The sequence below is a fragment of the Catharus ustulatus genome, chromosome 3 (genome assembly GCF_009819885.2).
Source record: "Catharus ustulatus isolate bCatUst1 chromosome 3, bCatUst1.pri.v2, whole genome shotgun sequence".
Classification (NCBI taxonomy): Eukaryota; Metazoa; Chordata; class Aves; order Passeriformes; family Turdidae; genus Catharus; species Catharus ustulatus.
Genome location: NC_046223.1, coordinates 71,368,463 through 71,394,401, shown reverse-complemented (window position 1 = coordinate 71,394,401; position 25,939 = coordinate 71,368,463). Strand labels below are relative to the sequence as shown.

General features: G+C 38.1%; 1 protein-coding gene across 2 annotated transcripts in view; it reads right to left on the bottom strand.

Annotated features, from left to right (window-relative positions):
• CDK19 (cyclin dependent kinase 19) overlaps positions 1 to 25,939 on the bottom strand; it is a 123,456-nt gene that overhangs the window by 59,522 nt on the left and 37,995 nt on the right. The window contains exons 1-3 of one of the 2 annotated variants that reach the window (XM_033055021.1): positions 15,664 to 15,744; positions 13,924 to 13,936; positions 3,793 to 3,933 (exon numbers count right to left, since the gene is read on the bottom strand). In XM_033055021.1, the coding sequence (XP_032910912.1) occupies positions 3,793 to 3,933; positions 13,924 to 13,936; positions 15,664 to 15,683 (174 nt within the window). In that variant the 5' untranslated portion in view covers positions 15,684 to 15,744. Of the gene's footprint in view, positions 1 to 3,792; positions 3,934 to 13,923; positions 13,937 to 15,663; positions 15,775 to 25,939 lie in introns of those variants that run through there. The other variant, XM_033055019.2, reaches the window with a different exon arrangement.

Here is a 25,939-nt window from a genome sequence, read left to right as displayed (position 1 = left end):
TAGAAGTATACAGCCCACAGCATACACAGAGTATTTTAAAAAGCCAAAAGCATAGTACTCAAAAGGTTTTTTCTCCAATATCTGTCTCTAATAACCTCTTGTTCGTAATGAAACACTCTAGCAGCTAGCAGCATCTGCAAATCCTCCCTCCCCTTGTGCACAGCTTTCAGGAATGCTGCTATGTTGAAAAGGTGAAATTATCATTTCCCAATGACACACAATTCAGCAACAAAATCCCACTCAAAATGAGCTCACAGGAGAAAAAATGTATGGATTTCCACAGACTTAGGCCAACTCCAAGGTGTAACAACCGACACAATGCTATTCAGAGAAATCAGTAACCCAGTGCTCCTGTCCCATAGTCTATACTTGTCTGACTCTTCCCATAAAGGCTGAATGTTTTTTAACCGAAATTAACAGCATAGCTAAAAAAATATACCTATAAAGTCATTTAGCACCTTCCAGCTATCCTCAGGATACAAAACTCAAAATTACCCAAATACTAGAAAAAAATTGAAATAGACACAACACTAAACTATTTTCCAACTTCTAGAAGCACGAGTGCAAGTCTATTTGGTGTTTGCCTCAATCTGAGCACTTTCCTAAAGCTGGTCTTGTGTTGGCAATCTTAAGTTGTTGTAAGTTTTGCATTACAAAGTTATACTGATTTAATCTTTTAAGAACACTTGCATTCCCTCCTAAGAATCAAAATAGCACATTTTCACAATAAAAAAAACCAGATCTAACGACAGGTGATACTGCAACAGCCTCTGCTGAGCTTTCTGCCACCACCTCCTGCCTCGCGCTGCCTCTGTGCCAGCTCCTGCACACCCAGCTAAGCTCCCAGTGAGGTCCCTCTAGACCTAACCCTGCAGAAAACAAGCTCTACGGGTGAAAAGCTTTCTGTGACACCTCCGGTGGGTTTAACTCCCTGAATGAGCTCACCACGAGCCAGCTGAGTGCCCCCTGCCAAGCCAACAGCAGAGGTGTCACTGCCTGGCAGCAGTGAAGAGGGGAATGAAACACTCTCCTTGTGCTAACAGCCATACATTAGCTCAGCCCAGGGAAAGGACTTGGAATTCACGTTGGGAGGTTCACAATGTTCACCACTTTTATTACCCTGTCATGCACTTTCTGGCTACTGCTGGTCTCAAAAATGATTTAACTACAAATATCTTAGTAATTCTAAGGTTTTTATGTAACGAATTTGGTATTCCAGCTTCTTTAAAAGCCTCTTTGATTTAAGGCAGTAGTAAATTAAGATTTAAACCATGTTCTTCAAATACCTCTAAGCAAATACTTAACCTTCCAGGTTTCAGTTTTTTCACAACAACATTTGTCAAATAAATTGCAGAGGTCATTTCCATGGCTCAGGAGAATTTGACTAATATTATGATAGATATTCTTGGAAAATCTAATTTTATTTTTTTAAGCAATGAAGTAATATAACATGGCTTTTGTGGATGTCACCATCTTTGGTCTACATCCAGACACAGGTTAAAAATAGTAAGAACAGAGTTATATTAAACCAAGAGAGTACAAGGTGTTTTGATGCAAAATTTGGTTTACATAAAATAGAAAAATACTTTTTCCAGCAGCTGCAAATTCAAACAGCTAAGAGAAAACCACCAGAAAAACTGCTCCCCGTCTTCAGAAGACACTGAAGAGCTGGTATTTATGTATTATGCAAGAAACTGAGTTCAGTGAAATCATGCCTGAGGTATCATTCTAATAGTAGCAAACAGTCACAAGCATGAGTATAGGAATAAAAATTACAGATAAATAAAAATTTTGGTTAATCCAGGATTTAAATTTGTTACTAGTTACATTAGCCTCTAATTTCAAGTGCAGATACAAGGACACATCCAGAATAACATCAGGATTTTTCTTACCATGCTCAAGATATAACTATTTGACATACCTGAATTCTTCATAAATTAAAAAACTTTTTTTAAAAGATAAAGGATTCTGATTATACCTTCAAATCACTAGTGTATGAAAGCAATTTTTAAAATGGTTTCCTTTGTCTTACTGAAGCATCCCAGTATCCATACATTTACATTTATTTGCAGACCAAGAACACACTAAGACTTCACAAATTACTTCTCCCTTCTCAATTATGCCAACTATCATTGTACTATCAAGCATTATCATTCAAGAGCTATAATTCCAGAACCAAAAAATATAGTTGTCTTTCTCACAACAGCAACCATCATCTCCCAACATTCCAAAAGAAAAGACTAAAATATTAGACAACAGCTTTGCTGCAACTCATCAGTAACAGATAAGAACTGTAAAGTAGTAGCGCTAGTCACGCCAAACACCTGGTGCTGCAGGCTGAAAATAACAACACCAGCAAGAAAATTCTCCAGGGTATTTGTTGTTATTATCTTAGATACCATCTTGTGTTTCCTATCAAAATATCGAATCATTTATGGTATTTAAGTGTATATATAATTAACAGTTCCATGAACAGCCAGTTCTCCTTTAAACAGAGCTGGATATAGACTTTTCAGGTGCTACTTCTCAAGCTGTAGCTAATTACAGTTGAGCGCTCTGCCAAAACAGCAGCTGACTCTTTAGGAAAGTAGTAATTGTAACGTGAAAATCAGAGTTCTACATGCTTCCTGTTTTTGGTCATGGCTACTTTTCCAAAGGCAAACCACACCCTCTACCCCTCCCCAAATACACTAACATCTGGAATTTAACAGAAAAAAACACTGATAAACAGCCACAGAGAAAAGTAAAAAAAAATGGTCCATAACAAAAACTGAAACCCGCTCTGGCCACTGTTGTTCGGTATTGCAACAAAAATGAAATAAAATTCAGTTCAGAAAATGTTTGCGACTTGTATTCCAGGCCTGCCTTACTTTACACTTGTCTATCAAGAAAAATTTTCTCTACAACCAAAAACTAATCAAAGTCCCTACCTACTATTAAAATCTCAAGAACAATCTATGCCTCATAAAACTTAATTAGTGAACATAAGTTTCTGGACAGGCAACTCTATTTTGACATACTGGAGCAACTGAAAAATAACCAAATAAAAGCAGTGACTTACTACACAGATTAGCATACCTAAGAGTGCTCTCTGGCATATTAACCATCACATTGTTTCACGCCAAACATTCTAGTTAGAATGCAAGTGGCAGCACACCCGTATTAGTATTCTCTTTGTAAACCATGGTAGCACTTAACATAAATATGAGGAGCAATGGAAAACTTTAAGGGGAAAAAGGGAACTAAGACAAGGCAACTGGCTGCCCTTGTAATCTGAAATCAACTTCAAGAGCCACTTCAGGTCATGAGAAATTTCAAGATGATAACTCTTTTATAGTTTTCTTCCCACGGTCAGAAAAAATACCACATGGAAAAGAAATACTCCATGAAAAAACTACTCTTCCACTAGCTTTTATGCTAACTTGCACGTAAGCCAAACAATGTAAAAGGGCATCAATCACTTTCCTATTTAGATGCCTTTTCAAAGTCATGCGAAGAGTTGTAAGAATGTTCAACCAACATGTATCAGCTGTCTCACGTAGTGTTTTCGGATATTGATATCTGCAATCCCTTTACCGGATCTGGCATCATTGTCCAAGCTCAGATGACTCAGATATAAACAATGTGAAAGCATAGCTTGTTCTCATGTTTAAAGTCACAACTGGTCTCCTGCAACAATAACAGGAAGAGCTGTAGGGATCGATACACAGAATTACTAACAGAGGCTTTTCTGTCCTACCCAACAACACGCACGTGGAACTTCCTTAGCCAGGTATCACATGCCACACTCACCAGATCTCTGTGAAGCACCCAGTTTGCATGGAGGTAATGGATTCCATCGAGGATCTGGTAGAGTAGGGATTTAACCATAGATCTTGGCAACTGCATGGGCTTTTTATTTGCTTTTGAGGCACGGTGAAACTTGATAATATGCTAGAAATAAAACAAGTAGAAACATGAAGAAAGTTAGGTGATAGGTGAGAAGGCTGGGTGTTTCGGGATATTTTAACTACTTATGCTAAACAATGGAATGAAATACAAAGTTTGTTGAACTTTGGAATTAAAGTACTAGTGATGCACTCACAATTCTCTTAAACTGTTTTTATTCTATTAATTGCTTTCAAGAACAGTTGTGAAGTTTTTTGTGACTATCTAAATACTGGCTACTTACCTCCAGTAAACGGTCTTAGACATTCTCCTTCCTCCCTCCTCCCCATATGGCATTCTCTTACCCTTAGCAGCTAGAGCATAACCTTTCAAACCAGGAGTGTCTACCAGTAGTAGGAGTGCACTCTATGCCTTCACAGAGACTTTCCCTCCTCCTCTTCAAAAACACTCAGGCTAGTATACTAGTATACTTGCAACTACTATTCCCCCCAAAATCAGAATCCCAGTAGATTAAATAAATATTTTAATAAGTGTTTGAAGGGTGGGAAGGTGTAACTCCAAAAACCCCACACCACAACATTTCAGTGAGCTCATGTTCAAACATCTAAAAATGGCTGTCTTCTTGCTTCCAAGTTGAGGCTGCATACTTCAGTGACGATGACAAGCCGGTGGCTCTTGGATTACAGAAGTCAGTCTGCCCACAAGAGGACAAACACCGCTTGAAAACATAGAATGCAATAAAGGACCCCAGTATTAGTTGAAGGAATAAAAATAAAAAATATTGAAAGAGTGCTGAGAGATCATGAAATAGTCAAACTAATTCTAAGATCAACGTGGAGATGATGGGTTATGTTTGATTTTGCTACACTGAACAAGAAATAAAGTGGAGTCAGGACATTCCACCTTTTCAATCCTCAAATAAGATAGGACTATGCAAGGTACAAATCCAATCTTTAATACATGGTGATTCAGCAAATGACTAAATATTTTTATTCAGATGGAGAAAAAAAAATCTCCTTTCTGAAGGCAATTCAATGAAGCACCTCAAATAACAAAATAGTTTTCAATTGTGTCTTTTCAAAGGTGGAAAGGATAAAGGTAGTTTGCATTTTTATTGAAAACAATACAAAATGCTAGAGTAGGACTACTAATTGCCCTGTTTTTTAAAGGGGATTTGTCTAGCTCAAGATCTCCCTTCCCAGGTTAAAGAGGTAGCCAAAGGCTGTGCTTTAATTAGACCACTGCTCCCTCCCACCATCCCCACTCCCCATCCAGTCTGTCACTACTGCTCCCAATGAAAATGGTAATGAGTTAATGTTTACTCATGGTAAATGCTACTGCTACACCTCTGGCTGTCACCAGTACTTTAGCCACTGTCACACTGTACTCAGCAAAAGTGTAAACAGTAGTGTTTAAAGAGAAATAAAGGCAGAAAATGACAAATAAATCTAAACAGCCTGCTTATTCCCTATCAACAATGTTCCCACAGAGCCTTCCACTACTAAATGTACAATATTTATGGCTTTGTACTAAAAAGCAGTAGAAATTTACAGGATTATCAGTTTTTAATATACTCATGAGGATCAATAAGCAAAACAAGCTCTTAGTACCTGATCCTTTAGTTGTGCAATCACTCTGGAAACTGTAATGAAATGCTTTAAGGGATTATTTCCTACGAAAATTTTTTCTTGTGATGTCAACAAAAAGATTCTGTCTCATAACTTCAACTAGGAGTTGCTAATAGTACACAATGCTCACCAGAGAGAGACCTGGATTTATAAAGTAGTAATGATACCATAAACTCACAAATTAGTATATTTATTAACACAGGAGATGAAAAAACACAGAGCAACCAACAGGCAAAGGTCATACACAGAGGCCCATAAATTCAGTCCTGCCCTTTTTCAAGGTGCAGGTAATCACTAGAAGGGATTTCAACACCAGCTGGTTTAAAAATCAGCTACTACCCACAGAAAACATTAGTCCTTAGGCACAGAGAAAAGGAAGAAGTCTCATGAGACAGAACGGGGCACAATTAACCACAGATGTATTGAGGAGGAACAACACAAGCAGCTCTGCCTCTGGCTCTGCCTCAGCTGTTCTGGTACCTCTGGAGGTTGAGAGTGAGACAGCACCAGGTTGATGCCATTGGATTTCTGTCTCTGCCCTCCCATGTGGCTCCCAGTTAGGCCAAGAAAACAAGCTTCTTTCTTGAAAGGGTCATTGAATTGCAGAAGAAATTAAAACTGACAGTTTTGCTCGAAGCAAGCAATATCATCATTAGGTAAAATCCAATTTCCTGCAAAAGCAAATAAAACTTGTTGTTTCCAGCTTACTCTGTAGAAGTTTATATCCAAAGATCCCAACCATCACAATTTAGAGAACTGAAAAAAACCTAAAAATATGCTGCAGGGCCAAGTAGTATAGGAAAAGCTAGATTTGCCCCATGATGTTGGAATGTATCCAGAGTGTTTGTGACGAAGCTCTACACTGAAAAGTTGTCTAAAAAAAGTAGTTAATCCAATTTCTTGTAAGCAATTAGCCATATGAAGAAGAACAACACACTAAGAAACACAAAACAGCAATTTTGATGGCAGTGTCCATTTAAGAAATAGAAGAGCAAACACGTGCTGTTGCTAAACATCATCTCTTGCACTGGAGGCAGCAAGCCTAAACTCCCTTTTATTACTTTATTTTCAGAAATATAGCTATATGGCCCTACCACTGTTGTGGGAAATTACACTTCAAATTAAATAAGCAAAAAAATAGCTAAGAGCATCAAATCAGAAAACAACAGGACAAAAGTTCTGGTGACCCGGCAGATCAGGCGCACAGTAAGTTTCAAAGCAAAGGATGCCAAAGCAAAGATGCGGTACAACATTGCAAAAGGAACTTTAACTTGAACAATTATGCTGACTTCAACTATGGCAGGGAGATGTACTCCTTCCATGTCAAAATATTTCCTATTTAAGAGTCTAAATCCAAGACCTCAAGGTAGAAACAGGCACAGGTACCAATACAAGCTAGGATGACGCTCTTTATACCTAAGTGCACTATGCAAGTAGAGGAGGCACTCTATTAGCTTCACTGCCTGAAGACCCCCAAAGTGCAGCCTCAAGAAACAGCCAGAACCTTCAACCTAATAAAGGCATGGAATAATTTACAGGAATTACAGCCTGCATTTCCCGATTCCCAGAAAACTGACCTAACCACTAGGCTTTAAAACTACAGTTCCCTCATTCAGTAAATCTCTTTGCTGAATAGCACAAATTGGGATTGTTCTTTGAGTTGAGAGTATAAATCTGAACTGTGCCAGGTATGAAGCACATTCTGCCTCTCTCTCTAGCAAGCATGAGATGCACTTGGACACTGCAGTTTCTTAACCTTTAGGTATACTCAAGTTCTTTGCTGAATCTCACCCCAACGGATAATCATTAAGGACAAAACATGAGGACTTCGACAATCCAGGCAAGTCAGAGGCATGTTTGGAACAAGAAAATAAGCAGAGGGTGAAAAAGCCTCAGCATTCCCCATGTCTTTTTTCACTGCACCTCCTTAAAGATAACTCACATATCCTGGCAGAAAAGCTGGAAAGTGCCCAGACCCATTCAGCAAAATTAATGAGGGAAGTTATTGTCAGTCCACACTACAGCAGTTACATGTTACAGAACAGAAACCCATCCACAATGTTAAGCAAATTCATTTTAATTAGTTCATTAGAACACTGCAGATGCAAGCTCTCTTCAGATATACTTTAAATCTTTCAAAATGGAAGAAGAACACATCATAAGAGGTAAATGTAACTCCAAGCAATATTGAAATCTATTCAGCAAAAGAAGCCATTTTCCCTTTTTGTGTATCCGTATTTCCAATTCCTAAATCTTAAAATATGTTGCCACTGACTGGATTCCAAAAATGGTGTGAGCCAATTAGGTAGTCACTATCAAATAAAATGTCAAAATTTTTCTACTGCTTGTACATACTTTGTTTTTAATTTAAATAAGACAGCAACTTAGTATAATTGATGTTAACTCTTTATTCTAAATTAAATTAATACTTCACTGACCAACACTGAAGTATACATTCATTAGCAGTCTAGGAAAGAAAAGAAGCTATAATTTGCTGTTTGCAATATCTGGGACTATTGGTTTAACTGCTTATTCCCAGTTTTCAACTTCAAAAAATGCAATAAAATTGCAAGGAAAACTGAATGAACCCCATTATTTCAATAAGACCATTTTAGCTCTTGCAAATGCAAGACTATATAAATGACAAAAAATGAAGAGCAGAAAAGAGTTAGATATTTGGAAATAAAATTATGAAATAATATTAATTCTAGAAGTTTGCCTGCCTTCTTCTATGTTACTTAATGCATTGAAATTGGTTTCAAAGCTGAAACTGTGAGCATTTTCTAAATTCTCCACCACAAACAAGGCAAACATAATGCATAACAACATAAACTCAAATCCCTAGGATTTACCCAACAGTTAAGTGAGCATTCAATAAGATCCTAATTTTAGTCCGCTTCCAAGTCTGTCTGTGTTTGTGTCATCCCATTTCCAATTCCAAGAACCGTTGTTCAGTATGACAGAGGTTAAAACAAACAAACAAGTTAGACCTACAAACTTCTCACAGAAGTAGAAAGCCAGCTAACAGATATTTCATGCATGTATGACTGAGTGATGTTACAGTGAGCTCCCACTTAACATACATGAAATAATCCAAAGACACACGCCTCTAGAAAACCTGACTGCTTGAGTTCTACTGCTTAATGCAATGCTTGTTGAAAATTACATGCATTTCCATCAAACTCAAATGCAATCATGCCAATGCAGATGCCTCTCCCTGCTGAAGCAAACTGCTGGTGCTCCCACGCTTCAGCAAAAACCCTGCATTCTATCCAATCCCCAATCCAGCCTTTGAGAACAAATCAAAATGATGTCAAAGTGCCAACAAAAAGTAAAGTTACATTTTAATATTGAGGAGAGGGAAGTTTGGATACATGTTAAATCTGTACTACGGCCAACAGAATTCATATTATATGGCTTCCACTCTAATTTTAAACACAAAACTACCTCAAATTACTACATTTACTTTGTATGTAAATCATTCAAAAAGGGTATGGAAGAACAAATCAACATCTTAAGGTAGTATAAAAACTAACCATGTATTGTTTTTGTGATTTTCAAAAGGAGAAAGCAAAGACCCAATGAACCCACGTAACATTGGTTTGCTGTTCCAAAAACAAATCATAGTTTCATATGCCTACACTTACAGTTCATTTCAGACAGAGTTTTAGAAACTAAGAAAATTTAGTCAATTTACTTATTGTAAGTAAAATAATATCGAAACAGAAGCGGGGAGAAGTACCTCTACACCAATCACTTCAGTTTCCAGTTTTGGAAACTTGCAGCAATGAACATAAACTGTCCTTCAAAAAAGGAGGGGGGAAAAGCCTGTTTGTTCCCTCTAAATGGTGCCAGTGCATGGCCATCATCAAGTATCTTCTTTAAAATGTCAGTAACCAAACTGCCTAATGATATACCCTATTCGAAGTGACAAGAGGAACATTTTTAGTAACACCAAAATACCTTTCAGCCCTAAATATTAGAAAATAACTCTATACCATGTTAATCAAAATCATCAGAATTCAGCTAACCTTTCAGTACGCATAAAAGTGAAATACACAGTACTCACACCACTCTGTTCACGTTTATTTTTCACACATTTATGCTTTTGAACCTTGCCTTTGTTTTGAGGCCTGTTCCTTCCTGTTGTTTCCTCCAATTCTTATGCTTTGTGGTACAGAAAATGAGCCTACATAAACAACCCTCAACATACAAGTCTAGTCAAAAAAGCAAGTACAGTAATTTCACGATTACAAGCCACACCAATTATAAGCCGCACTTCCAGGGTGTCGACAACGTTTTGTTTTTCCTCCATATACAAGCCACACCGGATTGTAAGCCGCACTTTCGTTCACAGCGAGGATCCGCGTGCAACTTTCACAAAGTTGCCAAATAGTAACAGAATCGCAGGAACGCAGGGTTTACTGGCTTGGGGCCATGCAGGCTCGGCTCGGCCCCCCCACCACCGCCGCGGAGCTGCCCCGGCCCGGCATGGCACACCTGCCGCCGTCGCGGAGCTGCCCCGGCACGGCTCCCGCCTCCCCCGCCGTGGAGCTGCCCCAGCCCAGCACGGCTCCCCTGCCAGGGAGTTGCCCCCGCCCAGCTCAGCTCCCCCTCCCCCACTGGAGAATGGCCCTGGCCTGGCTCGGCTTAGCTCCCCCCTCCCCCACCGCGGAGCTGCCCCGGCCCGGCTCGGCCCCGCCGCCATGAAGCTGCCCCGGCCTGGCACGGCTCCCCCCTCCCCCGCCGGCCCTGCTCCCCCACAGCCGCCAGGGGCGCCCTGGCCCTGCTTGGGGCCGCACAGGCTCGGCTTGGGGCTGCTGCGTGCTCACATTTCCAGTTGGCAAATTTCAGATTTTTTTTTCACATATTAGCCGCCCCAGAACACAAGCCTCACTTGCGAGTACGGAGCAAAACTTTAGTCAAAACGGTGCAGTTTATAATCGTGAAATTACTGCATATGTAGTGAGAATATGGCAAACAGCTATCGGCAAGGAATGGCCCTGCCCTCTGCAAGAAATTCAACCATAGCTTTGATGGTCAAAAAACCCCATCCATTTCACTTAGAAGGAATCAATCATGACATAAAGACTCATGCCAGGCCCATTCTCTTCTGTCTTAATATATTGTATAGTCTTTTTCCAGCCTATATTGCTAAATACATATAGAAGAGAGAAGACTCCATGAAAAATCACCGGGTAGAATCACCCGAGTTACACCAAAAATGTAGACATGACTCAGAAAAACAAAAAATACACTGTTACACTGAGAAAAGTATTTTTATTTATATAAAGATATTTGTCATCAACTAGCATCTGAATTACAGTAATTTCACAATTACAAGCTGCACCATTTAGATTAAAATTTTGGTCTGAACACGGAAGTGCGGCTTGTAATCCGGTGTGGCCAATATATTGATGAGGTTCAGAAATTTGCCAACCCAGAAGTTCAAGCCCACACAGCCCCGGCAGGGAGGCAGCGGCAGGGCCGATCCGAGCCCACACAGCCCTGGTGGGGGGGCAGAGGGGCCGATCTGAGCCCACACGGCCCCAGAAAGGGAAAAGTGGGGCTGATCTGAGCCCGCACGGCCCCGGCGGAGTGGGCAGTGGGGCCAATCCAAGCCCGCCCGGCCCCGATCCAAGCCCACACAGCCCTGGCAGGGGAAAAGCGGGTCTGATCCAAGCCCGCACGGCCCTGGCGGGGAAAAAGTGAGGCTGATCGAGTCTGCACGGCCCCGAGCCCAGTCAGTAAACTCCGCAATCCCGCGATTCGGTTACTAATTGACAACTTTGTGAATGTTGTGCAAGCATCCTCACTGCGAACGAAAGCGCGGCTTGTAATCGTGAAATTACCGTATATTTCTGATTGAGAGCTAAACTGAAGTCCGTTGAAGAAAGAATTCTAACTGATTATACCATATTTAAGGAATATGTTAAAACTCAGCTGTTACGCAAGATTCCTGATTAAACAAATGTGCAGGTCTATTGCACACATCAGTAGACAACACTCTCCCAATTTTATTTACATAAAAGAAAATTTCAGCTAATAACATTTTGAATAAAGTTATTCATGTAGACTGAGAGCATCAAGTAGTGCTATGAAATTCACGTGTATGAAGAGTATTTTTTCCTTTCCATTATTTGATGATTATTTTTAGGTCCACATGACTATGCTAATAATCTATACCATGTATTTTTTTAAAAGTGGAATATATACGTAATAAGTAATTCCAAAAAAAAAGCCAGTCTGCCCATATTTTTATTATTATCAACAATAATTCCAAAATTAACTTTACTCAACATTTCTCAGTAGCATTTCCTGCTAAGCATTTAGAGATCTGGAATTATAGGAATCTAATAATAGGAGAGAAACATTCAACCAAACCAAAAAAATTCACAGATTATGGGTTTAACTGGTCTGGGATAGTGAATGTATCATCACATTCAATATTATCAAAGCATAGTTAATTATTTATGGATTTACTTATTAACAACCAGCAGTGTTTTTTCTTGCTATAAAACACATTTAACACATTTTACTATGATAAAAATCTCACCCTTTTACAGAATGAGATCAAACCCATTCAGAAGCTTCTTATTTAAGTTACAATATGCATTTCCAGAAAAGAGAATCTTAAAAATTTGACGTTATACACACATACTAAATGAGTCTTAGAACTAACTATGTACCATAACTAGGAAAGGTATATAGATAACCTATCAATACAAAAAATTTAGGAAAAATTACAATAAAAATGTTGCTTAGAATCGAAAGTCCTGATTAAAGTATAGAGACTACGAAATTGAAGTCACCTAATGTGTTTTTATCTGTGGTACTAAAGACGTGCTTTAGAAAATACTTTCAATATTAGAGATCTGCTGTAAAAGGCAACAAAAGAAAAGTTCTAAATATTGTAACCTCTGCAGTGGCTAAAAGTAAGTAGATTGACCAAAAAAAAAAAAAAAAATCACCTCCAGGACAGATCTCATTTGTATCAAAGTTCGTTTTAGTAATCATGACGCATTTAAAGCATTTGACATAAATTTGAGTAACGTCTATAAATGCACTGGCTTTACCCATGACGCTCTGGACAGCAGTATACTTTCTAAAAGCATAAGACTAGGGTGATGAAGAATATCTATGGAAGTTCAATAAAAAAATAACTTATTATTTTGTTGATAAGGCAGCAGGAACAAGAGTTTAAATCAAATTTGAATCAAATTTTATTTATTTATAATCAAATTTTTGACCTTTAAAAATAGGAAGTTAACATCCTACAGCCTGAGAACTTTATCAGTTCTCACTAGCAGAGACAAATAGTCAAGAAAAATCATAACATAATTGTGTATTACACTAAAAATTCTGATAATGAAATGAAACTAGTTAAAAATCAAGTTGTCAAAGTAATTACTGTATGCTTAGATATTCTCCATGGTAATCTCCTGGTTTTGCACTGTTTTGTATAATGTAAATTGAGAGATAAGAAAAGAAAGTATCTTTGATAGGTTTAGTTATTAAAACTGATGACTATCTTTGTAGTCAAGGTCAGCATAATTGGTGTTCATCAATACTTGCCTAAAGTAATTCAAATTAGTATAGCTTCTACATTCCTCGGTAAATGGTACCAGCAAAAGTTACAGAAAATTAAGTATGTACTATCTAAACATAAAATTTCAGATCTGAGCAGTTTCATTCTTGGGAATTAAACAAGAAGTAAAAAAAAAAAAAGAAAAACAGAAAAACAGCTCTTGCTCACCATAGAAGAACTTTTTAATAAGTTTAATTAGCACCAACCCTTTAGAACAGGACTTCTTTTCAGTATTAGAAAATTAACAGAATAAGATAGCATCTAATATAGCTTATTCATCTCTTGCCAAATGTTTCCAGTACAGAAGCTGCAAAATATAATGATTTTAATTAATCTAATGATTGAATGTGATGAACATTTGTTCTTCTCACTGAAGCCAATAGGAATTACTAAAGCTGGGCAGCTTTGAACAGAAATATAGTTTCCATACTTAAACTGATTTTGGTAAGTAACTCTAAGCTACCTGCATTTGAAAACATTAGTCTCTGGAAATCTACATCTCTCAAATGTCAGCACACTTCCAATTCCAAAACTTAAATCCTCATAAACTGATATATCCATGACAAATAGACCTATTTTGTGTTTATATAGTACTGGGGAAGCACATGGTGCTAAGCAATTTTTTAAAAAAAGTGCTAAACCTCTACTAAAATTTCTACCCCAAAGAGTTGAAAGGGCACAAGCTGTAAAGCACAGGAAATGCAAAACACAACACAACACAGACAGAATGACAAGTGGTTGGCATTACAGAAATGCGTTACAAAATAAGTGGATTTTCAGGAGTTTTTTGAAGGAGGATAGTGAAGGATCTTTACGTACGTTAATTGGGAGGCTGTTCCATGTGTAGGAGGCAGCGTGGAAAAAGACACAAAGTTGGGAGTGAGCAAAACAGACAAAAGGGGAATTAAGAGCGATGTTTGGGAAGTGCTGACAGTAAAGGAAATGAGGACCAAGGTTAAGCCAGAACCAAGAGTGCCTTGAACACGGCCAACTTCATGGAAGGGAGGAAAAAATTCCTGGCAAAGGCTTAAGAAGCAAGGAAACATGGGCAATTATACAGGAAAGGAGAAATGATTTGTGTAGCATGTCCAATAGGAAAAAAAAAAAAAAAAACCACAACACAAAATAGTTAGGAAATGGGACACCAGTTCATATCAAATACCTCATTGTAAGAAACATTTCACTCTTAAATAGAAAATAATTAACTTCACTGAGATTATATCCAACATTCAGCCATATGGGAGAAGTGGTAAGAACATCAAACTGCAGTAATTCTTCTAAAGCTGCTAAATCATGTGAAAGCTCACTATGTAGTGTAAAAACCACACGCCCAAAGTAAAATTAAATGGAAAAAGTTAGGAAAAGAGGTGTTTTAAACACATGGCAATAAATGTAGCAGTAAAATGCAAACTCATTTAACGCACAAATAAATTGTCATACAGAGATTTAGCTGATGCATTTCTCTATCATCACTGCCACCAGTTTATGTGAAATACACAAACTCTCAGTATCCACTGAACTTTGATGAAGAAAACTTGCAAGATAGAAACCCACAAGCCCATAAGAGAAATAAAATTAAATATCTTTCAAGCTTTTGAAGGGGAACAAATTACCATGATTTCACATGTTCTGAGACAGAAGCGTCTTTTTGAATGTTCTAAGTTTACTTCCATCCAATTAAAATTTTGTGTCATTTACAAGCTCAAGAGCAAAGTGTGAAGAAATTGAGCAATTTGTCACTAACATTTGTAATGGCAACATCTATATTACTGAAGCCTTCAAAAGTAATACTGGAATTTATATTACCACTTCCTCTCCCTGCCAGTATTTACAAAGGCACCATAAACATTTCGGTTACACTTGGTGTTTGATATCTTTCAGGTTTAAACACAAATCCAGGTTCAAGTAACTCACACCTTATCAATAGATGTGGAGCTTAAGAATTTCATCTAAATTCAAGTCACAATGTCACTGAAATCCACCTCTACAACAGACTAAACCAAATCGTATCATATTTTGCTAGAAATTTAAAAACAGACATCTAAGTCTCTAATCCTCTTCCATGTAATGAGAGTCCATCAGTAGGCCTAATTAGCTTACTTGTTACTTCATTTCCACTCATATTGTCAAAAATTGTCTGTTTAAAATATAGATGATTGAATGTTAGTCACTTGCAGTCACTCTCAGTGAGAAGATTCATGAAAGCAGTAGCTCTCCTTTTCTTTCTCGTGAGTGTATGTGCAAAATTTCAGGATAAAAGTATTAAATACATCTCCAAACAGTTTTAAAATACTTCAATTTAGGAATGCTTTCTTTAAACTCAGATTAAAGATTGCAAAAAAATCCTTTTCACTTTGAAAACCAATCTGACTCAAAAACTAAATATCCTACATAGTCTTTGGCAAGCTTTAAAGTGCAAAAGTAACAGGATTATCAGACTCTTAATTACAGAGCAAGAAATTAATGCACCTCTGCCTACACAAAGGTACATCACACACACATCAGTTTGAACAATCTCTTATTGCACCATGTCAAACACTCAGGGAAAGCTGTACTTACCCACAAATCATGCTCAGCATAATCAAACAGCAGCCAAACCTTTCTGTCACTGTGAGAAAGGAAAACCTTCTGCAATGCAATCACATTGGGGTGCTTCAACTCCCGTAAAAGCTGTAGAGAAACACAGAAGCTCTCGTTACTTCTGTGCTTGTTAAGAAAAGCAAACACAGCAACAAAACCACCAAACAGGTCAAATAGTAAAAAGTAATCTTAAAACAGACCCTAGAAGGAAAGACACCATTGATTTAGCACATCATTCTTCAAACATCAAAATCAGGACATACACAGCCTCCATGGCATGGGCTGCTGTCCTAACAGCATAGCTGCCCATCATTACCTACCTTTCTCTGTTCCACACTTAGCACAGATCTGCCCACCCCACCTATTCATCCTGCTTGTCATCACTATATTTCTTTTAAAAAGCAATTACAGCAATTTCACGACTACAAGGCACACCGGACTATAAGGCGCACCCCCCAGGAGCCAGACATTTCGCAACTTTGTAGATCATATAAGGCGCACCAGACTATAAGGCGCACCTTTTTTTTTGCAGCGAGGCTCCGCACCCAGCTCCCCCCGCGCGCTTGCTGGCTGAGGCCCCGCATCAACCCGGCAGCCATTGGCTCCCGGGCCTGCCTGTACCCGGCAGGGCCGGGCTATGCCCACCGCCGCTCCGTGCAGCATCCCCAGGGCCCCGCCGTTCCGGGAGTTCCCTGGCACTCCGGGTGACCCAATGCCGGCAGGCTTGCCCCGTACCACCGCTGCCCCGATTCCAGCGGCTTTCCCCCTTCCCGCACGGCAGCCGCTCCGATTCCGGCGGCTTTCGCGCGCGCCCCCCTCCCCCCATGCGGCAGCCACTCCGATTCCAGCAGCTTTCGCCACCCCCGCACGGCAGCCGCTGTGATTCTGGCGGCTTTCCCCCTTCCTGCGCAGCAGCCGATCCGATTCTGGCGGCTTTCCCCCTTCCCCGCGTGGGGGACGCCCCGATGCCTGCAGGCCCGCCCCGCACGGGGGACGCCCTGATGATGGTGGGGCCGCCCTGATGCCGGCGGGCTCGCACTTCCAGCGTGGCAAATGTCGCAACTTTGTACATCAGATAAGGCGCACCGGACTATAAGGTGCACTTCCAGGTTCGAGGGAAAATTTTAGTCAAAAGGGTGTGCCTTGTAGTCGTGAAATTACTGTACACATAAGTATAACTGTTTTCTTATCAAAGATGAATATCAGGATTTGAGAAGGCCAGAATGAAGCTTGTGCAGCTGGTCCAGTTCTTCGTCTGGACAACACAGTTCTTATTCACCACATAATTATTTTATTACCAATAATTTTCTTTTGCTTTGGATCCCTACCTCACTTGCCTCAAACTTCAGACTGTTGCTCTCAGAAAACAGGGTGTTTTCAAAGAAAAGTTTGCCAAAATGGGTTTCCTACTGGTTATTTTAACTACTATTCTGTAATCCAGAAAAAAATCCCAAATTTATTTATTGCTTGCCAGTAAGAAAACAAGGTCTCATCACTGATTAAGCAGCACATTAAAGCAGGCACTGCTGGTGAAGTCATCTTTCTGCCAGATTAAATCAGTCTCAGGAGGAGTTGGGAAGTGGTACTCCCAAAAACATAATTTTCATGGAATCACTTCTTTTTTTCCCCCCTCTATGCATTGTAGTCACCAGAATGATTGATCATTTTTGTTTTATCTGGAAATTGTTTGCATCTGCAGCACTACTATATAAATTGCAAAGAATCCATTTATAATGGTAAAATTGTAAATGGAGTAGGGTCCAAGGCACATTTGGGAGAAACGAATCTTTCCTTTTTTCACCCTACAGGAAAAGACTCAAGATGTTTATTTTAGGGGAAATAAAATACTGATTTTAAATTATCTTTTATTTTACAAGTATCTGTCAAGACATGAAATCTAAAGAATATCATAACTGCTTAAATGTATTCCAGTTTTCCAGCAAATGAAACACATTAGATGCTTTTTTTTTACCATGCAGGAAGTGTTTTCTTATTTTTCTTTCTTTCCCTAACCCTGAGCCTTCTTTTCTGCATGCCAAATAACCCCAGTTCCCTCAGCAGCTCCTTGTGAGACTTGTTCTTTGTTACATTCTGCCTGTCAAAGCTGCATGCCACAGCAGCCAATGCTTTAGTAGCATGAGAGTGACCAAGGAAGGGCTCTAGGAGTTCAATACACCACATCAAGAATGAGAGCTCTATTCTAGCTATGCTGGACTTGTAGTGGTGCTCCACACAACTAGAGAAGGTAAAAAATTATAATGGAAGGTACAAGGGATGAGTGTGAGCCACAAACACAAACTGTTGGTCAGATTTATGGTAAAAACCATCTCCTCTCGAAACACACTACAGCAGGAGAGAAGATGATCACAAGAACTGAACAGGAGTAACTCATTGGTATATAAAGAGTGGAGATAAGGCAATTCATTCTAAAAGCACTGGAAAGATGTGATCAGAAAAGAATATAGGCCAGAACCAAATACACAGTTGTGGAAAACCAAAGACAGCAAATTTGAGACAAGTATCAATCTAAGGTTGAGACAACAAGAAACGAAGAACTTTAGAAACTGCATTTTCATTACAGCAGACAGGTGGAAGCCAACAATGTGAAAATTAGGGAGACATAGCAAAGCTACTTGCATCACTATTGAATCTACTACCTACTCTAACAACTTTTATGTTTGACTATAATTTTGTCAATATTTACCTCCTACACATGCCACATATTATCTAACAGGTAAGTGATGCACTTTATGTGACATGGTTGTCACGTCCATGCATCACCATAAACATCTTTCACAAATGTGCATTTCAGCCCTATCTAGAACCACACAGACAACTTCAGGGATGTGGTAAGTCACTGTCTACAGTTTTCCCACAGCAGATTGCTGTATAAACTTGAAACAAACAGAACAGATAAATGAAACATAATACCAAAATTATTTTCTTAGGTCTTCTGCAGAAGTAAATCAGTTTGAAGACTTGGTTGATGTAAGCCTGAAGTTAGAAGGAAGAAATTAATATATTGTCCTAGCAAGTGAAAGATTCCAGTGTACTTGACATCATCTTGTATTACAAGACAACAACCTGAACATAAAAAGGATTTGCAACTACTATAATTTATTAGTAAATGAACACAGCATTGTATTTGAATATTACTTTAACCTAATGTTCCTTTAAAATTTAAGTTCCACCATACCCAACTTGAGGTAAAATGCTAATAAGAACCTGTGTCTCAGTTATGATATACATTTCCTTCTTGTAGCAGCACACAAAGGAGTTTAGATAGAAAGACACTGAGAAGGACTTCATAATGAATTGTCAACATCTGTGCAACTTTGACTGTCCTGTACAATGGCTTTCATCTAAACAGATTATGATGATTATTATTATTATTAAAAAGAGAATTGTACAAGCATCTTTGTTTATCACCACTCTTAGCTGATGCCACAGCCTGAAGTTTAAAATAATGCTTTTGGATAGCCCAAATAGCACAGAACAGCTTCTAGGATTCCCAGACAGATACCTGCAATATGCAGAATTGCTACTAATTTCTTCAATGACTAATGAGTGCTATATGATGCACATTGTGAGAATTTCTCGCACAAGTGAATGTCTCTTATAGTAGGGAAAGGGGAAGGTCATGATGTGAAAGTCTCTGATGCCTGGAAAAAAGTTAAGTTAGCAACAGCATTGGTATAGGAGCTTAAAGCCTTGGTAATGTAAAATGTCAGTAGGCATGTGAAGTAAACTTTGCATAGAAAATCCAAGTAAAGGTTGTCCAGCCAGAGAATGAGCACAAGAGTGTACAAGATTAAGCAACTAAGAGTGGGGTAAAACATAAAACAAAAAATAAATATCTGTAATGTTTTGCCTCAGGTTTTGATAATAGTTATGATACCGATCATGGAATGAACAAACTCACAGGTAATAGAAATGCTTCACACTTAAGCAAGTAGAACAAGTCATATACAAGCAATACTCAGGGGTGGTATCAGATCATTAGCAAATACATCACATACATGCAAAAAAGGGACACAAAGGAGACAAGGCATTTGGAGACTTGTAAATCCAAAGCACTCAAAAAACCAATTTTGAAACAATGAACATAAAGAAAAATGTGTGAAAAACAAACTATCCTGACTTTCTTCTCTGATAATTGATTTTCTACACAAGCAGAAGATCTGTATTAAAACTATTATAAGGTTGAAAATTTCAAGTCCTTCATCAGATGGGAAAGATGACAACTGGAATACATTCAGTGACAATGGGACAGATCTCAAGGTAAAGTAGCTCTATATATTAAATATTTGAGGAATTATCAAGTAACAAGTATTATGCTTACTAATAAAACCCATCTCAGTATCAATATAATGAGTGTGAATGAAATTATCTGAATAAATACAGGCAGCAAGCCTTTTCTTCCCAAGCAAAAAAAGAATGTGACAATCCATCATCTTTCTGCCACTTTATTCTGTGACTGAGTAAACAAAGAGTAACAGAAACAAAATAAAATTAACAGCACAAAATCTGAATTCCTGCCCTTAAAAACTAACCAAGAATTTCTACTATAGACTAAAAAGTCATCAGGTGCAAGTGACAAATGGTAGAACTGAATTGCCATAAAACAATGAATAAAATTAAGATGATAAATCTGATATTAGATATCCTAGTTGAGGTCCTTACAGGAGAGAATGGGATGTATTGATATCAATACATAAAAGGCTTCTGTAATATATATTTAAAATACTGTATGTGGTTTTCTTTGCTCAAACACCTCCCCCGCCACACCCACACTAAAGATGAACTCTCCCAGAAAGAGGCAAAGGGTGATGAAAGGAGCAAAACAATCTATCCCTCAACAGGGAATTTTCAATTACTGTACCTTTCTCAATTACTGTAACTGATCAAATATTGAAAGAAATAAGATGGATACCCACTAAAATACAAAGATATGAGCATAAATGATGAAAAATCATTACACTAGATGATGATCATGGCTGAAGAACAGAAAGACAGCTAATAAGAGAGAAAATTACCCTGCAAGTTAGCATCTCATGAACAGGAAGGTTCAGGAATAGCTTCACCATAGCAGGGGAAAAACAGTGTATTTCATTTGCTTCTTTATCAACACTGAAAACAAATTCAGTTGATGAATTTGATATAAGTCACCACTAGACTCCCTAGACAGATGCCTATCCAGTACATTCTCTTGCAGAAGCCTTCATGAAAAATGGCTTTAATGAGGATTTACTGATCGTCTCCAGCAGATGGAAAAGATGATTGACAGCAAGCTCCCACAGTAGTTTGGCTTAAATGCTTGAACTCAACCTGAAAATCATCTATTACCATATAGTGCAAGGTCCTTTTACAAGAAGTAGACCAGCAACTAGGAAGTGTCTTGATCTTATGAGATATGTAAAATTCTCCCTATTTTCTCCCAAAGAGATAGACAACTTCTATGAATGGGAGAAGAGTTGCAGTTATCAATATAAACAACGTGATCAATTATGAGGGCACTTAGCACATTCAAAAACAAGTCAAATAGTACATTCCTCAAGGAAATAAATCTTGCCCAGAAATACTCTTATGCCACAGGATGAATAATGCTTTCTAGCTACCACTTACAAAAGCAGGGTGAGGACAGACACTTTCATCTTGCTGTGAAGGAAACCTAAGAAAAATTAGAGAAAACCAGAAGACAAACCAGTGCTCTCACTACTGACACTAGTAAATCTTGCAGCAAACACATATTTCTGTGTCAGTGATGACAAAATCCATAACCACCTTCAAATATTTATTCAGGGGGCAATCTCATCTAAGAGGTGAACCCACCTTTCACATAGTTTACTTAAGTCTTTTGATCTATGTACTTCAACTGATCTGGAACAGCACTGATAATTTCTTTGATGGAAATGCACACTGTACTGCATTTAACCATTTTCAAGGTCAGAAAAAAACCTTTAACAGGCAGAAATGTGGATCACAAGAAATCACAGAAAAGGCCAAAACATGAAGCTGATTGCTCATAAAGCAATTGTACATTACAGAATTTTAAAGCTGCCTCATCTATGAAGAATCTGTTCAAAGCCTCTAGGGTCACTTTAGTTATTTTTTAATTGAAGCTGGGCTTTTGAAAGGAACATAAAGATTGTAATTTTGTTTCTTCTAAAATTTCAACTGGTTTAGATGCTATTAATCAATACTAGAGCTCCTCTGTTATTAATATTTTCCTTTCCACAGACAAACAAAAAACAAACAAAAAACCCTAGAAATACCACCCAAGCAATTACTTGTTTTATTAACATATAAGAACAATCCTTTGACTGTGCTACAGATCTTGAAGTTATCAGGACAAGAGGAGAAGTTATTAAGAAAAGGAAATTCAAATTCATACAGGGTACCATATTAGAAAACTACTCAAAATTCAGCTTTTTTTAGTCAACCAGCTGATTCTGAAGTTAGGGATTTTCCAGTTTGGATTCTCATTTCTACTTGGAGAAATTGCAATTACAGAGTTACAAATAACTGAAAAATCAAACCACTTTATAATAATACTTTCAAACTGAGCAGGTATGACAGCTTTAAGTTGGTCCATGGTTGACACTTAGAGGTCTCAGAAAGATGCAGGTAACACAAAAACAGACATGGAGAAATAAAGATATACACACACACACAAAAAAACCCCATCCAAAGAATCTAAAAAGAAAAGTAAAAACATAAGCATTAGCCTAAGCTGTACTTTAGAAAGGACATATTTTTTGTGCTCTGGTCTGGTAAGGCCTGTCCCTGGACTGCATCTGGCATGCAAAACCAAGTAGGGGAGGCAGAGTAAAACGCCAAAAAAATTAATAATTGCCACTCTTACACAAACTGCTGAGAGTGCTGCCCAAGTTTACAAGGCACACTCCGAATTAAAATTAACAAGCTAAAATATTTCAAAACAGACTCTAAGTAGAGTACATGCAGACTCTCTTCTTCCTTCTAATTCTTCTTATATATGCATCTTATTTTGACCACTTTGATCGCAAGCAGCCCTTCATATTAAAAGATCTCTCCAAGTCTTCTCTACATTTCTAACCAGTAAATTACTAAATGTCAGGACAGGAAGAAGGCAAAAATGTGCCCCACCCTCCTCTTATGAGAAGGATTAAGAAAGTATTTATTCTATAAATATTTTCATTTCAGGAGCTGAAAATGGTCTGGCGTTGCTAAATAACATTATTATTCTGAAACAAAAGCTTGGCAAAAGACTTCTTGCAAGTATCACATTTTAACTAAACTAAAGAATCAGAAATTAGGATAACCGCATTTTTAATTCTTAAGGTCTCCAGAAAAGAAAAAAATTATCTTTGGCATTTGTCTTGAAGCAAACGAGCAGAAACACAAATACAAAAATTCTTTCCATTTCTTATTTAGCAGTATCATATACCAGAGCACAGACTTTTTAATAATAAAGGACTACTGTAAAATTACTTTCAAAGCAAGACATTTCTTAATTTTTAGTACAACTATATAAGGAAATGTTGACATGAAGATCACACAATATCAGCTTTGCTTATTAATAAATATATAATTTATTTTCATATCTTTTCTACAAAATAAATCTGAATTATTATTATTGAATTTGGGCATCTTCCTCTAGGACAATTGTAATCTACACTCTCTCTTCTTTTAAAGGCAGCTATGCATTTAATTTTGGTCAGGCTGGCAGAAGATTTAACAATAATCATTTTCTTCCCAACTGAAAGTTATAGATAAGTTAAAGCTCTATCTCTCTCTACAGAGATTTTTCTCCTTATTTGGCCTACAATACAAGAACATCCAACCCCTCAGATAACACCAATAACTAAACTGAAAACATCTGTAGAAATTAACTTGCTGAAAAAGTAATAGTGAATGTTTGTCCTTTCTGAAGATTTTAAGATACCCTTAATTTTCTTCTAGGTTGACTAGAAATTTATTCTGCTACTGAAAGGATAATGAAATTTCCCTCAAACTAACAAAGACTCTTAAATCTAAAGCTATATTTAAATGTTACAATGGGGCAGAGGGAATATAACACATCACAAGTAGTATCACACCATTCCCCAAACCTACACATTCAGTCTGGAGTTTAAACTGCAACTAGTTTTCTCTTGCAGGTCTTATTTTAACATTTCCACACGTTTTTGAATTCCTGGCAACCAGTTATCACCTTGCTCTAGCACTGCATCTCACAGTGAATAAACAGTGATGGCAACTGAGGTGTTCTGAAACTCCTGCAGAAGGGCAAATAAGATGAGTAGTCATCAGTGCTGATCGTCCATTTTTCAGAGAAAATTTTCCTCTCAAGAAGACTTCAGAAAGATAAACGTTATATATGAACCAGAGTAAGACAAACAATATTTTAGCAAAAAAACGGCCAAAAAGTATGTTTTTCCAAACTCAGTTAATTATAGCACCATAGTGATACATCTCTCAAATGGCAATAAATTTCTCACCTACATGAAATATTGGGCAGGGAATGCAATACTATCCTGCAAAGATAATATTTTTACAGTTCATTTTCCCTCTTTAGTCCTAAAGTTTACTTATCCCCTCTATTTAACTGACTTTTTGATTAATGCTTTTATTATTACAGCAATTTTTCAATTTTGCGATTATTTGCCTTCTTCTACATTTTATACAGTACAAACTCTATAAACACAAATTATGAAACAAGTTATTTGAAACTGATTTTAAAAAGAAAACACCAAACAGATCTTGAAAGAACTTTCACTCAACAACTTGTATCTGAACAGTGACAATAACCAGCCTCCCAACTTAGTAAACATGTTTGTTGGGCTCAGGGAAAAGGGCAATTCTGTGCCTCTACTTCTTATCATGAAGTTCTCTATCCTATGGTATGAAAATTTCCCACATTTGCTAGAACCAGAGTGCATCAAGTGTGACAATGCTGACCTGATCCAATACCTACACCCAAGATCCAAAGTCTCTGTCAAAACCACCTGTAAAATTCAACGCATGAGGAGTTCTCTCAGATGATGCATAACAGATTTGGCTCCACAATCAATTGGTTGTGAGACTGCCAACATCTCGTGTCCATCTGACAGCGCAACAATCAAAGCATTCCCACCAAGTGGCAAACCCAGCTTCAGTCGTCTCCACTGCTCTGACCTGCTGAACACAAGGGGCATAGTGCCTGGAAAGACACAGTTCAGGCCCTTCAGAACAATATTCCAGGTAAAAAGAGGTGACTTCCTTCAGCCTGAAAGAAGATATCGCAGCCCCTTCCCAGAAAATGGCCAAAAAATGCAGCTTCTCAAGTGTGTATGTTGCAAGCTACAAATCCAACTTCAGTATTTAAACCTATCCCTGCTTTGTAAAAGGACTTGGTGTATTACACAAAGTCAGGTGTTCTGCTGCTGAGTAATTTCCTATCCAAGTTCTCAACTTGCAGGCAATTATTTTGCCAATACAGAAATACACTGGAATATAAATCAATGGTTATAATAAGACAACATTCTAACAATAATTTATCATGTCCAATAGAATTTAAGAAGGCACTCTTTTGATAATAAAAGGTACTAACACAACACTCTTGTAATTCAAAAACAGTTTGGAAAAAATAATTAACTAAGCCTAACTTTGTATCCAAGGGCTGTATGCTATATCAGGTATCAGCTATCCTGTGTCATGATTTAGGAATGATATTCTCCAATTTAGTGTTCCCACCAAAACCACTTCAAACCATGTGTCACTTGCTCATTCTTCCCTCTTCGCCAACCCCTCTGTAGGGTTGGAGAGAATTGAAGGCACAAGAGGCGAAGATCAGGCTTGAGACAAGAAAGAACAGTAACAGCAACAGTACTAACAACAAGTGTGTGCAAGAGGTGAACGATTCATATGCAAATGCTCACCCCCCCCCCCCATAACAGGGGGTCATATAACACAGACCCAAAATGGACCTCTTCCCCATTCTGGGAAAATGGCATGAGGTGGTCCTTCTGCACAAATTAACCCTGTCATGGTCAGAATCATGACACCTGTCTGCCTAAAGCCAGCATAAAGTCCATGCTCTAAGAAACTCAAAGGAAATTAATTTTAGTGCCTATGCCCCAGTCTGGACCAAACAAGTAGGTTGATCCAGCAACAAAACAGCAACTTCCAGTCAGGGTACGATACCATTTTCATGATGCTGAATCACAGAAACAGTATATTTTTCATGGAAGAACAAGTCTTGTAAATCCCCTGAAGTTTCCCATGACACTACAGT